The sequence below is a fragment of the Chrysemys picta genome, chromosome 4, assembly GCF_011386835.1.
Source record: "Chrysemys picta bellii isolate R12L10 chromosome 4, ASM1138683v2, whole genome shotgun sequence".
NCBI lineage: Eukaryota > Metazoa > Chordata > Testudines > Emydidae > Chrysemys > Chrysemys picta.
Window position 1 is genome coordinate 143,394,806 of NC_088794.1, and position 13,972 is coordinate 143,408,777.

Below are 13,972 nucleotides of genomic sequence, written 5' to 3' on the forward strand. Positions count from 1 at the left end.
CACTTTTCCACCTGAGAGCCGTTTTCTCTGAAGCAAAACTTTCCTTGCTAGCCTTCTACCTGCGACCCGTGTTCACACCGTGTTATACTACGGTCCCGTCACAAAATTACAGGTTTGGAAGAGTGAGGCCTTACAACTACCAAAACAGCACGCAGGCATTCCTTGGTATAACAGATATTGCAATTGCACAAGCTGTTCAGCTGAGATATAGCTTCGCACTGGATTATTTTATTCCAGTCTGTAGAACATGTGTGGGCAGAAATTTCTCATTTCCTAGATGAGTAGGTGTGTGACTTCTAGATCAGACAGTTACCGATCAAAACATATATTTAAGGGATTACTCGCGATTGAGTAAAACAAAGGTGGTAGAAACAAGTGTGGGGTTATTACCAAGTGAGTGACAGGCGGAGCAGAGAAAGACAAACAAATATATAGATCATGAATACAGAGCAATCACTAGGTTTTGGAAGGAGAACAAGCAAAACCCAGCTGTCCAAGTGGTTGGTATCTAATAAGCGGGAATTGGGCATCCCACTGAAGTAGTCTTTGCATTGCAGTGTCCTCCTGGAGTGATTTTAAGAAAACACATGAACCGACCATTGATTTTTCCCCACAAGAAGTGAATTTACATTTGAAAGGAAGGCTGGTCTTTTGCTTAAGGACTCAAGAGATCTAGATTCAGTTCCTGGTGCTGCTACAGACCCCCTGTGTGACACTGGGCAAATCACTTACTCTCTCTGTGCCTCAGTTTTCCATCTAGAACATAGGAAATATAATCTTTCCTCCCACCTGCCTCTCAGGATGTATATGTGCAGTGCCTAGTTCAATGGAGTCCTGATCTCTGTTTAAGACCGTCAGTGCTACCGTAATTCAAGTAGTAACCATCAGAATGCCCCCCATTCCTGTTCCCTTGAGGGAACAACTTAAGTGAGAGGAACCATGGAGAAAGACTTTATAAAAATGGGGAGAACTCTGTTATCCTTGAAGCTATTTTGTGGTCATTTACACACTATTACCAGGACACCAAAGTCAAACCCTCGTTCTGCAAAGAAGCAGTGTCACAGGATTCTCTGACCTCCGTTGTGTCTCCTAACACCGATGTGACTTTTCTCAGGAATAAGTATGCAGCAGACCCAATGACAGGATCCGCTGTACACAAATGGGAGTTGGGCCCATGAGGTCCACAGAATCCAACCCAATGGGGCAAATATTAAACGTCTCATAGCTGCATTTGATTTGTGCAATAAATACATCTCCATTTTTGTATGTGACATATTTTAAATAATATTAGAATAAAATGGTGTTTTACATTGGGTCTTCTCAGGCTAAGGGGACCTCAACATCATGCAACTCCTGGTAGTGCAGTGACCACGTGGCTAGGAATAGCACTTATGCCCATAGCATTCGTTTGCACGTAAGCTTTAAATATGAAAGCTTTGCCTTGCCTCTGATACATCAGATGTTGCCTGAATGCCATGGTTTCTGCATGGGCATTTTTCACCCTCTCTTCTAACCAGAAACTAAAAACTAAAAACACCAGAAACCAAAAAGAGCCAAATCATTTACTAGCCGGATCAATTTTACTTACAACCTCAAGTAATAATTTCCCAGTTGCCATTCTTATTAACACATACAGTGTTTGATACATCACCTTCTTCTAATTACTATGTTACTTCTATTAACAATCTTGAGTTCTAAACAGCATTTTGAACGCTTAGTGAAGTTAATGGATTGCTAATGCAGCTTTCAAAAAAACCTATTAATTTACAAGCATTAGCATGCCCACTGCTGTACAGACGTTCATGAACATTCAAAGATAAACATCAAATAACTAAGTGCTTAAGGGGCTAGTGGCTGGGAGGGAGGGCTGCCGTTCTCAGAGCCCACAGAGGAAAGCCATGAATTATTGATCTGCTAAAGTTTTACATACACAGTAATGTTGCAGCTAGCGTACTACTTCAAAAAGTGAAGCTTCAACAGTTTCCCCACTAGTAGTTAGTTGCCCTGGGATCAGAGTTTAAAGATACCATGAACAAGTATGCAACTAGGCCCTTGGATTCAAAGACTCCATTCTATTCTACATCAGACCACCCTCACCATGATAGCATTTGAGTGCCTTCCAGTCATTCATGAAGTGATGTGACTAACATCTGTCCCAGGGGGTTTGTTCCCTCTCTCTCATCCTCGCTATGAAGTTATCTGTACATGCAGAATGTGAAGCCTCAGCAGATGCCCCATTACACAATGCCGTCAAACACAGAGTGTGGAGGAAATCCTTCAAAAGTGCTCAAAGTCGCCGATGCACATAAAACCGTAGTAATCAAAATGGAGTCGTACAAAACAGAAGCCTTCACATGATTGGCTTATTAAAATGCATGGCGTGTTCCACCTCGTTGTTGGCTGCTGTTCGATGATGGCATGTAGGCTTAGCCGTGCAGTGTTCGCAAAGTCGTATGAAATCCCAGGATTAAAAATTGTGATTATACATTTTACGACCCTCACATATGGTAGGAACAGAGTAGTACCAACGGCACAATATAAACACGATGGGCAGTTTAAAAGGTAATGCAGCGTTAATCTCAATGATTTGAGACGTCCTACCTCCCTAGCATCCCTAGCTCCAGTTGGCCTGGCTGGAACAGACCCTTAAGTGCAAAGAATCGTTGATATTCCCAGCTATTTGCTCCACAGCTTTTGTGCTCCACAGCTTTTGAGATGTAGAAGTGTGGGAGAAAAGAAAAACACTGCTCTGGTTGAATTCCTGGTTCATCAAGGAGTGGCAGTGGCTGGCCCCATAGGGAGCGGTGAGTGGGATCTTCCAAAGAATCGAAGTGATTTAGAAGCAAGCGTCTCATCAACCTTCAAATGTGACTCGTCCTCCTGAGTCACTGAGGCACTTTGGAAAATCCCTCTGAATGTTTGGATTTCGTCAGCTGGAAAGATGAGTCAGCCTGATGCAGGGCGAGAGGCTCTGGGACATTTCACCACAGTTGCACCTTTAGAATCACCTGCTCTTGGAAGCAGGCAAGTTCTCCTCTCCCCCATGCCCCTTTAACAAAGGTGGGGGAGCAAAATGCCTTACATCAGAAGCTACCGTATCTCCGCTTGAAACCTCTTTACGAGGCAGCTCACTGAACATGCAAGCAAAAGGGATAGAGGCCCAGATCCTCAAAGGTGGTATCACATACCCTTGAGGATCTGGGCCCAAGTACTTGGCAACTGCTTCTAACCAAAACAATGGAGAAGATGCTAAACAGAATACAATTGGTTTCACACAGCCTGCTCCAGGCATGAAGTACCCCACTGGGAAACAAAGCAATCCTAGATCACCAGCTTGCTTGAAGATTCAGTGGTTAAATGAGTCCATTTTCTTGCATGTTGCTACAGTATTTTATTTATGGGACGATAGTGTTGCTGTAACCAATTCTGCAGTGAACACATCCAACACCACTTAAAAAGCTCAGAGCAAGGAGAAGACAAAGGATGAAGGGACCTTCTCACTGGTTGAGGAGCCAATCCTGCTATCTAAAGGGGGAGGGTAAAACCTTTATCAGCAGACACTCTGGGAATCTGGTAACCTGTGCTGGTAACTGTGTCCCATTGTGTTGCTACCTCTCAGCTGGGCTTCCTCCCCAACCTACCATTCTTCACACACCAGATACCTTCCTGCTGCTCGGGGAGGGGGAAGCCAAAGTGACATCCACAGAACAGCACCAAGACTTGCACGTTTTCCTGATGGCAAGCCCTTCAGCGCAGGGACAGTCTCTTGCTAACCGTTCAGACAGCGCCTAGCACAATGCGGCCCTGCCTTAGCCAAGGCTTTGTGGTGCAACCCCAAAAGAAAACGATAAACAAAAAGTTGTTCTTCAGGCAACTTAATAGCCCACATTTAGCAGCAGCTCAGAGAGCATCATCCGATTCCCAATGAGGGGCTGGGACATAACACCCACGACATCCAGTCCTCCTCCCCAGCCTGACTGGAGTCATTCTTATGATTTTATTAAGACAACGGTGTGCAGGAAGGACGGCATGCTGCAGCAGCCACAAGCTAAACGGTAGCGGTTTCTCTCGTGCCTTGGGAGAAGTATCTTCATCCAGCCATATCCACTAAATTATCCGCCCTGCCCTCGTCACTGCCTTCAGCACAAGCCACAATAAAATGCCTCTGCGTCAGGGAATATTTTGGAGAATTAATCTAGTGATTGGGGCAGCGGATTGGGAGTCCGGTCTCCTGAGTTCCAATCTATTGCCACCAACTCATTTTGACCTTCCTTGGGCAAGGCATTTAACGTCTCTGTGCTTCCCTCTATCCACCTGTGAAGTGCACATAATACTTAACTAACCCCCGGGGATGTTGTGCAACACAACACACTCCACGTTTTGTACAACTTCAGCATAACAGCAGGTACTAAGGATCTGTGAGGGAATCAATCATTCACCAAGTTGATGGAAAGACTAGTTGCAGGCATGAAGTGTGAAGTATTGTTATGGTAGAAGTTACCAGATGGTGCTGTTACACATAGACTTGAAAATTCTTTTGCTTAGTGTGCGAACAAGATTTTAGTCTTTGAAGAAATGCTATATTGTTGTTAGCCTCGATATGCAATAGCATTTTAAGAGAAGCTGTGAAGATGGCAGAGAATTTGCTCTCTACTTTATTCACTGTATTTGAAAGCAATTCTTGAGAAAGATGAGCCTCCTGGAAGCCATGCATTGGTGCGTGAACTGAGATGCCCGCCTCTTTTCCAGGTCTAGTGTATATGTGGAAATAAAGAAAGTTACAGTGTGACTATACCAAGAATCCATGTCACTGGTTTCTCCTCCAATGGGAAGCCAACCTGGAAGGCCCGAGAATTCTGCTACTATTTCGCAGAGGGGCAATGCTGGTGTCAGCAGTGGGACTCAGGTATCTGAAAAAGGGGCAACAGTATAAAACAAACCAATGTTGCCTGCTGGGGCTATACCTCATCAGTAGGTCCAAGCGGAAATGAACTCTTCCTATCTAGAGCTCATAGAACACAATGGACTGTTTTGGTTAAAGTATGAAAAAAATTTTCAGCAAAATTTGAAAGTCAAAGCTCTGCATTCATGGAAAGCCCTGCAGGTTGTCCCAGCACCTGAACAGTTTCCAGAGAACTGTGAAGCACACAGCAGCTAACTTGTAGTGGAACACTTTGCTTTTGTGGAGGCCGATGTCTACACAGTTGCTCCTCCTTGGGTGGCTCTGGGTCGCTGAAGCCCTAACAGAACAAGAGACAATGAACTTTTTCAGATGGAGCCTAGTGCCCACTGGAGCCGCATTCCCACAACTCCCAGCTGCAAAGTCACTGATGAGGTGTGGAAGGAAGAGAGGGAAGAGTGAATGTCTGCCAGCAAAAATGGCAATATTTTCATGTTCTCGAAGCCAGAGAAGGCCACAGTCTGCTAGATTTTCCTTTGCAGCCAGTATGAATTGTCCTCTTCCTGTCAGGATCACTAGGAGCAGAAGTTTAGACACTGGCCTCATTAGCTTAACAATCTACCTAAGGAATCTGGCTCCCCGTTTTGTTGCTGTTCCTCCAGAGGTGACGTTGTGCAGTCTATATGATTTTATAAAAACATGATAATAAGTGAATATAATGTAACTGGGGTATGCTTCATGCAAAAGATCTCTTGTAAGGTATCATTAAAAAGCTTATTATCTACTGAGTGTGATCATCCTATTTGTATAAATGTACCACTCTTGTATCTAAAACTAGAAATATAAAATGTAACTCTGAGGGCCTATTGTAATTATGTAAAGTGTGGGCCATTAATGATGGTTTGGAATCTTGATGACTCCCATTGTCTGCAGATGGCTGGGTTTACCTGTGAGTCTTCCTGTATATGTGTGTGCTGGCAAGAGAGTAATGAAGTCTTGCAGTGACATGTGATCATGTCTCCTGAACTGGAATCCATCTTTAACCTGGTGCTTTTCCAGTGAGGGGGGGTGGAAACCCAGAGGGACAAAGGGTTCCCGCCTTATGCAAAAGATATATAAAGGGGTGGAAGAGAACAAAGGAGAGAGAGAGGAGCCATCATGAAGAATCCCCTAGCTATCACCTGAGCTGCAACAAGAGCTGTACCAGGGGAAAGAATTGTGCCCAGGCCTGGAAGGTGTCCAGTCTGAGAAAAAGCTTACTGAAGTATCTCTGAGGGAGAGATTATCTGTATTCAGTTTGATTAGACATAGATTTGCGCATTTTATTTTATTTTGCTTGTGACTTACTTTGTTCTGTCTGTTACTACTTTGACCCACTTAAATCCTACTGTCTGTATTTAATAAAATCACTTTCTATTTAGTAATTCACTCAGAGTATGTATTAATACCTGGGGGAGCAAACAACTGTGCATCTCTCTCTATCAGTGTTATAGAGGGCGAACAATTTATGAGTTTGCCCTGCATAAGCTTTATGCAGGGTAAAACAGATTTATCTGGGTTTAGACCCCATTGGGAGTTGAGCATCTGAGTGCTAAAGACAAGCGCACTTCTGTGAGCTGTCTTCAGGTAAACCTGCAGCTTTGGGACAAGTGATTCAGACCCTGGATCTGTGTTAGAGCCAGACGGGAGTGGCTGGCTCAGCAAGACACGGTGCTGGAGTCCTGAGCTGGCAGGGAAAACAGAAGCAGGGGTAGTCTTTGCACATCTGTTGGCAGCTCCCAAGGGGGTTTCTGTGATCCAACCCATCACAACTGGCCTCATTAGCTTAACAATCTACCTAAAGAATCTGGCTCCCCATTTTGTTGCTGTTCCTCCAGAGAAATGCCTGCATATCCACAGGTCTGGAGACAGTTCAGGGTATCATTAGATTAAAAGCAAACATCACTGTGGAAGTCTCGGTGCACCAGCTAAAATCAGCTGCATTGCACCCAAGATCAATAAAGACCGTGGGTGCGGTGGGTAGCAGAAGGTAAGCCTTTGGCAAACCCGAGTTCGGGGTAGGCCAACGTCCCGTGCAACTGACTCCTCCATCACGCATTCAGTGTACAATCTCTGGTCTTCAGACTTTGCTCTGGAACAATCGCTGATTGCTCACCTTAAGAATGTGACAGGTTTGCAGATTAATAGTCACATCCTAAACATCCAACCCAGATGAGTTTTCCAGGACTGACCCAAAGGAAGCGGACTTGCCACATTAGAGAGGAGATTAAATGGGATTTGCAACACCGAGTTTGCTGAAGTTGCAACTCCTGGTGCTTGCTGTATGATTCACCCAACAATAAAGGCTAGTCTTATTTCACCATCAGTGCTCCCAGATGGTACTGCCAAGTCTCAAGACTAAAATATCAGATATATATTGCTTAAATCCCAATTCTATTTTAATTTTTTGGGGAGCGGGGGGAAGAAGCAATTCATCACAAGGTCCCAAAGTCTAGAACAATAAAAAGCAGAGAAATATGGCTAGAAAGAGCCAGTGAAGACAGATGGCCTTATGGTTAGATGCATTGGACTGGGACTCCAGAGATCTGTGTTAAAACTGTGCCATCGACTTCCTGTGTGACCTTGGGCAAGTCACTTAACTTCTTTGTGGATAGCTCTACCCTGGCATAAATCCCAACTCAAGCAGACATACTTGCTGTAGCTCTGATCGAGCCAGAGTGCTAAAAGTAGAGCACACGCAGCAGGAGGGACTCACTGCCCTGAGTACTGGCACACCTGAGACGTTAGGCATGTACTTGGGGCAGCTAGCCACTCCCGCTGCCTGTGCTCGCACGGCTACACTCTGCTTTTTTAGTGAGCTAGCTTGATCAGAGCTAGCATGGGGATGGGTGCCTTGAGCTGGAATTTACACCTGCAGCTTGAACCTCACTGGGGCTTTGATCTTGGCGGGGGCCCTCGGTGCTACTCTCGTCAATAACAATAGGATTCCCTAAGTCAAACTAGGGGCTGAATATGGGTAACCTTAAAAAAACCCACTCCCAACTCCCATGGAGAATGCTTTACAGATTAAAAGCTAAAGCACTAGCAATGTACATTTGAAGCTAGCCTCTCATACTAATGTTTGCTGATTTGTAGAATCACGCTGCTTAGCCAACAGGGCCCTGATCTCAGCCGGGACGCTGGGTGCGACTATAAAACAAATCGTATCCCATCGCTGATACGTGGCACAAATCCATAAACAAGTACAACCTAGAAAAACACCCTATAACTCTAGGCCTGTCCTAACATCAACTTCAATGCGTGAAGTCTCAAGATTCCTTCCGCATATTTCAAATCACCTCCTCCCTGTTTGCCAAGATAATTAAGTGGATTCAAAACGTCTTTCAAATAAAGAGAGGGAAGAAGTCGCTCGTTCCAAGTTGTCGAGTGCGAACTGCGTGGCAGCATCAGGGCTGCTAGGGTTTTAAAGAGACACCTTTCAGCCCCCTATCAGGCTTCAGCAAGCGTAAAATCAGCTCAACACCCCTAGCTGTTTTTCCTGTCGCAGTTCCAAATGTTACACAGTGGGCTTATAGAGAAACAGTGGGACATTTTCCAAATCATTTAACTAATGCTGAAATCTAATACTCAACACTGACAAGTTACTGTGAGCGGTAAGAAGGGGCTAGGTGTAGCAAGATGAGCCGGCCAAAAGGATTTGCAGCAACATTTTTATTTATTTTTTAAACTCTCCCTGGTGAAAGTTTGCCTATTTTTGAGTTTGCAAAATGTTAGAGAAATCGGAACAACCTTGTAAACACTGGGAAAATCCCTGAGGGTTTCTCATTGATATTTGTAATGGGGAGAGAGGGTAGCAAAAAGTGGGAGCTTGTCTGCAGGGTTTCCACATGGTTTCTTTGAATTTCAGGCAGGGCTGGTGTGTTGCGACTGGTCACACAGTTATATGGTATGGGTGCTGTTTCCTCCGATTGGATTAGTCTGCCCTCATGCAATCAGGAAGCTAGCAGTGGGCCACAGCTGACTCCTCTCACAGGGAGTGGCTGAATTTTGGGCTCAGTCTCCCACTCTGTTAGGGGAAAACAAAAAACTTCACAGCAGGGAGTGGCTGCTCCCTAGCAATGTGTGTGGGCAGAGGGAGGAGAGGAGTCACTTATAGCCACACCACCCAATCACCTGAGGCCAGTCAGGAGGAGTGTAATTGCCTCCCTAAAAATCATGGTGGAGAGAATGGTCCATACACCAATAAGGCATTGTAAGAGGTAGCAGCACAGTCTTTCCCTGCAAAAAGAAACCACCATGTCCTTCAGGGCTTGTGGGCAGGAGAGCTCTCAGGTAGACAGGCATTCTGTATGAATCCCAGGCCTGGTGTTTAATGGGTTCTGATAAGCCTCCAAACCTCAATTCTCCAGGGAGGCTCCCCCATCGCTAGATGGATCTGTAGACTTAGCGTGGCTATGCTGGCGCTGGCTCATAGCATGCTCTTACGTTCAGTTTGGCTATGCTAACCAGAGCTGGCCACGAATTTTCCAATGAAAAACTCGTTTTCCACAAAATCAAGATGCTCCACGGGAAGATTTTTATTTAGCTGAAATTTTTCAATTTTCCATCAGGAAAATCAAATGGAAATATTTTGTTGTGGGTCGGTTCAACCTGGACATTTTGTTTTATTGAACCAACCTGAAATGTTTCTAATCAGTTCAACAAAATAATAAATTGTATTTCCTTATTGGAGTTGTTGTACAGGCCCCAATATCTCCTATGGGCTAGATTCCCTGAAAGACTGCATCTCCCACAGTGCAATGCGGATTTCCCATCTGACCAAGCTGCATGACAGGAGATGCATTCTAGCCAGGAAGCCTGGCCCATATGGGAGAATGGGTGCATCAAGCTCCCAAAATACAACTCCTATGAGGCAACAAACCACAATGGGAAAATCCATTAATGTTGAACTGACCCGAAATGCTTAGTTTTGAGTCAGTTCAACAAACTAAAAACCAAAACATTTTGCTTTCAGGACTGTCAAAATTGGGGCAAAATTCTATTCCATGAAAAATTTCAACATTTCAATTTTTCATTTTGATTTGGGACAAAAACCAAGTGCTGAAAGGTCGGCATTTCCTGTGGGACAGAAATTCCAAATTTCACTCAGCTGTAATGCTAACACTTGGGTTTACATGCACTTTATTTCCTTCCCCTTCCAATCAGAGTGTACAGGGCACAAGAATCACTGATTCTTTGGGTATACTGTGGGGCCCTGCCAAGAGACAGCCTGGCATAGGCACTGTCATGCCAGAACAGGAACCAAAACACCACCATTTTGCTTTCAGGCTCATGCTCACCGCCCTCACTCCTGCTGCCCAAAATTACAGTTTAAGAAGCCACATGCCACTTGGGAGATTACCACATCCCCATGGGCTGCAGAGAAGGAGGAGATTGCAGCAGCTGAACCAACAGGAACACACTATTAGTGATGGAGTAGAGGATATGCCCATATTTACTGCTTAGGCCTCATGGCCACCTGCATTGCCACAACACTGGGATGGATCCATCGGTCCTTCTGATCGGCCAATGCTCTCCGTCCTCCCTTGGCCAGTCATGCCATGTAACAGCAGCCATGGAGCAATGGGAGACCACTCTCAGTTGGGCCAGCCACTTACATTTCTACTTCCAGAGCACTACCTCTCCAAGATGCCTAAGCTCCATCTACCTAGCTGCTTCCCACCCAACCATTCCAGTCCCTTTTCAGGTTACCAGTGGTTCTGCACCCCAGCCTGCCCTTCCACCCTGGGAAGCACAACTGACAAGGAGATAGGTTTAAACAGGGCTAGGGATGGGACTAATCAAACAAAATTCAGCTCTGTTGGCAGCCTGCCCTTGGGAGAGGTCCAAGACTGGGGTACGGGTGAGGACTGACTAGGTTGCACTGGGAGTACCGTGCATGGAAAGTTACCCGCCATGCCAGCCTACACTACATGCTTATGGCCTCCTGGCTCAGGCACTGTTAGACTCTCTTTCACAAGCACTACAGTTGCTCATGGCATCATCTGTGCTTGAACTAGAGCCCAGGCTCCACAGGGCAGGGAATATCTACCTCTCAAGCACACTGTCAGACCTAAACAAAGCAACGTACCATAAAGGAAATAACCATGAATAGAATGGGGTCTGGGGAAAAGACTGACCGTAGAGTGGGTTTTCTTCCAGGAGTGGCAGATGGAAAGCCCTAGAGCCTCAAAACTCCACATGTTCTGTGGGGAGAGAGTAATGCTCTTTTACAGGAGCTCTGTATCAACCAATGGAATTCCCCATGACGGCTGGAAGTCACCGGTGCATCCAATGGGAATTCAAGGCACAGAGGGCTTTACAATCACCACTAGCAGCAAACCCTGACGTTCCTTTCAGGTAAAAGCTCATTTGAAAAAAAAATCACACCTCCTGACCTCGCACCTATTAAAATCAGTGGGAGATTTGCCATGGACATCATGAGCAGGATGCGGGGGGGCCCCCAATGTTTTTCTGTGGTGCCCTCCCACAAATAGCTACCCCACTGCTGCGAGAAACATGCAACACTCACCACAAGCTCACTGAACATGACATCCAGCTCTTCCACCGGGGGCATTGGCAACGCCGGCTCCATGGTCTGTAGGGCGAAGTTGCTGTCATTGCGAAGCCGGTAGGTGATCTCCGGATGGTCGTTGCTTCGGAAGCAGCAGAAGATGAATGAAATCCCCCGTCCACTTCTTTTTCTTGGGGCCATGGCCAAAATCTTCTGTGTCCCTTCCTTCTAGCTACTAAATCCTACAGAGAGAGAGAGGACAGCAAACGCTTGAGTATCCAAGATCTACTGAGAAGAGACCCAGAATCAAAGGCACCCAACATACACAACTTGCAAAAACGTGACATTTACATGCTAAAGATTTCTGTTCCAGTCTGACATTTACAGTTCCAGCAACCTTGACGATTGTGCTAATTAAAAGATACCTTTATTCTCTTATGGGCATAATCTTCCCTCCCCCCCGCACTCCCCAGCTGTAGCTGAATCAAGAAGTTGCTAGTGAGCAATTGCTGTAGATGAAAGACGGTGGGATACACCACCGTTCTGTTCCAGCGCTGAGAGCTGCAAGAAGAACTGACCCAAGCCCTCTGATTCCTTCTCTATCTTTTATCATCTCACTCCAAGACAGGTCAAAAGTCACTCTGATGCCAATTAGCCCCATGCTACACCACTCTTTCAGCTCATGTGGCCCTCTTGCAGCATTATTACAGAACGTTTGAGACTTAGCGCGTTGGTACTGCAAACAGTTCTGTCTGGTCTATGCTGTCAGCTAAAGTTTTCAGCACTAGAGGACAACCTTTATGATTCCAGGGGCAGATCCTCCGCTAGTGTGAGCCAGTAACACACCAGGGCAGTCAAGAGAACGTGGCCCATTTTATACCAGCTGAGGCTCTAGCTCTGGAAATGTTAATTTTAATTTAAGGGACAGGTGGAAGCCATTTTTAAAATCCAAATTTAAGTAATTTTTTTAAAGGAAGTACAAGTCCTAGGTCTGTGCAATCCTCCCCTGCATCCAAGCTAAAAGCATCCCCTTCTCAACAGCTCATTTCACATTACGCACCTTAGGGCTCACACAAACGTAACCATTTGATGAGCTCGCACAGCCATGAAATCTCTTATTATCACTTGCTACCTGAGAGTTATCAGCTGAATTCATCTGCAGTATGCTGGAATCAATGTTTTAAAAAGGCATCCCACACCTGGCAAGAAAGTTTTGCTCCCCCCAACCAAAAGCTTCCCAAAAAACAAAACATGTCTTCTCAATAGGGAAGGCAAATTCATAAATTTTTAAAAGGCCCCCAAGTACCATTTTCCCTACTCTACAGATGGGGAAATAGAGCAGGGGGAAGGGAAGTAATTTGCCTAAAGCAGGGGTTCTCAAATTTCATTGTACCAGACGCCCTGCTGACAACAAAAATTACTACATGACCCCAGGCAGGGAGGGACCAAAGCTGAAGCCCAAGGGCTTGAGCCCCGGGCATGGAGACTGTGACCTGAGCCCCGCTGCCCAGGGCCAAAGCCCTTGGGCTCTGGCCCTGGGCGGGGGGGTGCTCAGGCTTCAGCTTTGGCACTAGAAAGTCTAATGCCAGCCCTGGTGACCCCATTAAAATGGGGTTGAGACCCATTTTGGGGTCCCAACCCACAATTTGAGAACCACTGGCCTAAAGCAATGCGGTGACAGTGGCAGAGCTAGGAAGAGAAACCTATTTCCTGATGCTCCTCTCCCAAGCAAATCCCGTACTCTCACCACAGGCCCGGAACTTTAGTTCTCTTCTTCCATTTCAGATTTTCAAACTGAAAGCTATAAATATATACACGCTATCCTCAGAACAAGTCTGGTGTTTTCAAAGATCCTCGCTTACATAAAAACATCAACATATTTAAGTCTGAAGGAAAGAACAAGGATGAGACTAGGTAAAGGTTTATTTCTATTTTTGTATTTAAAAGACAGACGTGGCCCCTCAGACAAGGTATTTTTGAGATGGCTGCAGCTCTAGAGCTATTGGGATTCATAATTACCATACACCTGCAGTCTTTATGGTTATGTATCATTTGCAAGACAGATACAAGCCCAGCAAATTGCAGTTACTAACAAGAAGCACTACAAAACTTTAAAAGGAGAGAGGAACCTTAGCTAGCAGGCAAACCGCACAAATGCTGCTGAATATTCATTAATGTGAAGGATAAAAGTCAAAACTCTGCTTCCTGACGTGTTCTTCAGCTAGAACGCTTCAAAACAGGCCTATTGCCTCTACAGTACAAAGTCTGAGGGGCAAGGCCTTTTCATTCCACTTTATCGTTTACGCAGAATTTGTTAGACATTGGACAGGGACAATGTCAGCTTGAGAACAAGACATTCAGCTCAGCTTTCTGCAAAAGTCCTCAAACTTCTCCAAGTTACACTTTAGACATGAGCGTGAGCAGGACATGCATACATAGGGAACAACCCTAATCAGGTTCACAGGATTTCAAGGTCAGAAGGGACTACTATGCCATCAAGTCTGACTTCCTGTATAACA

The 13,972-nt window shown here is 45.4% G+C and overlaps 1 protein-coding gene across 2 annotated transcripts in view; it reads right to left on the reverse strand.

Moving 5' to 3' along the window:
- The window catches only part of DAAM1 (dishevelled associated activator of morphogenesis 1), a 178,859-nt gene that overhangs the window by 102,612 nt on the left and 62,275 nt on the right, over positions 1 to 13,972 (reverse strand). For both annotated transcript variants that reach the window (XM_008168243.4, XM_008168239.4), the window contains exon 2: positions 11,472 to 11,695. In XM_008168243.4, the coding sequence (XP_008166465.2) occupies positions 11,472 to 11,654 (183 nt within the window). In that variant the 5' untranslated portion in view covers positions 11,655 to 11,695. The remainder of the gene's footprint in view (positions 1 to 11,471; positions 11,696 to 13,972) is intronic.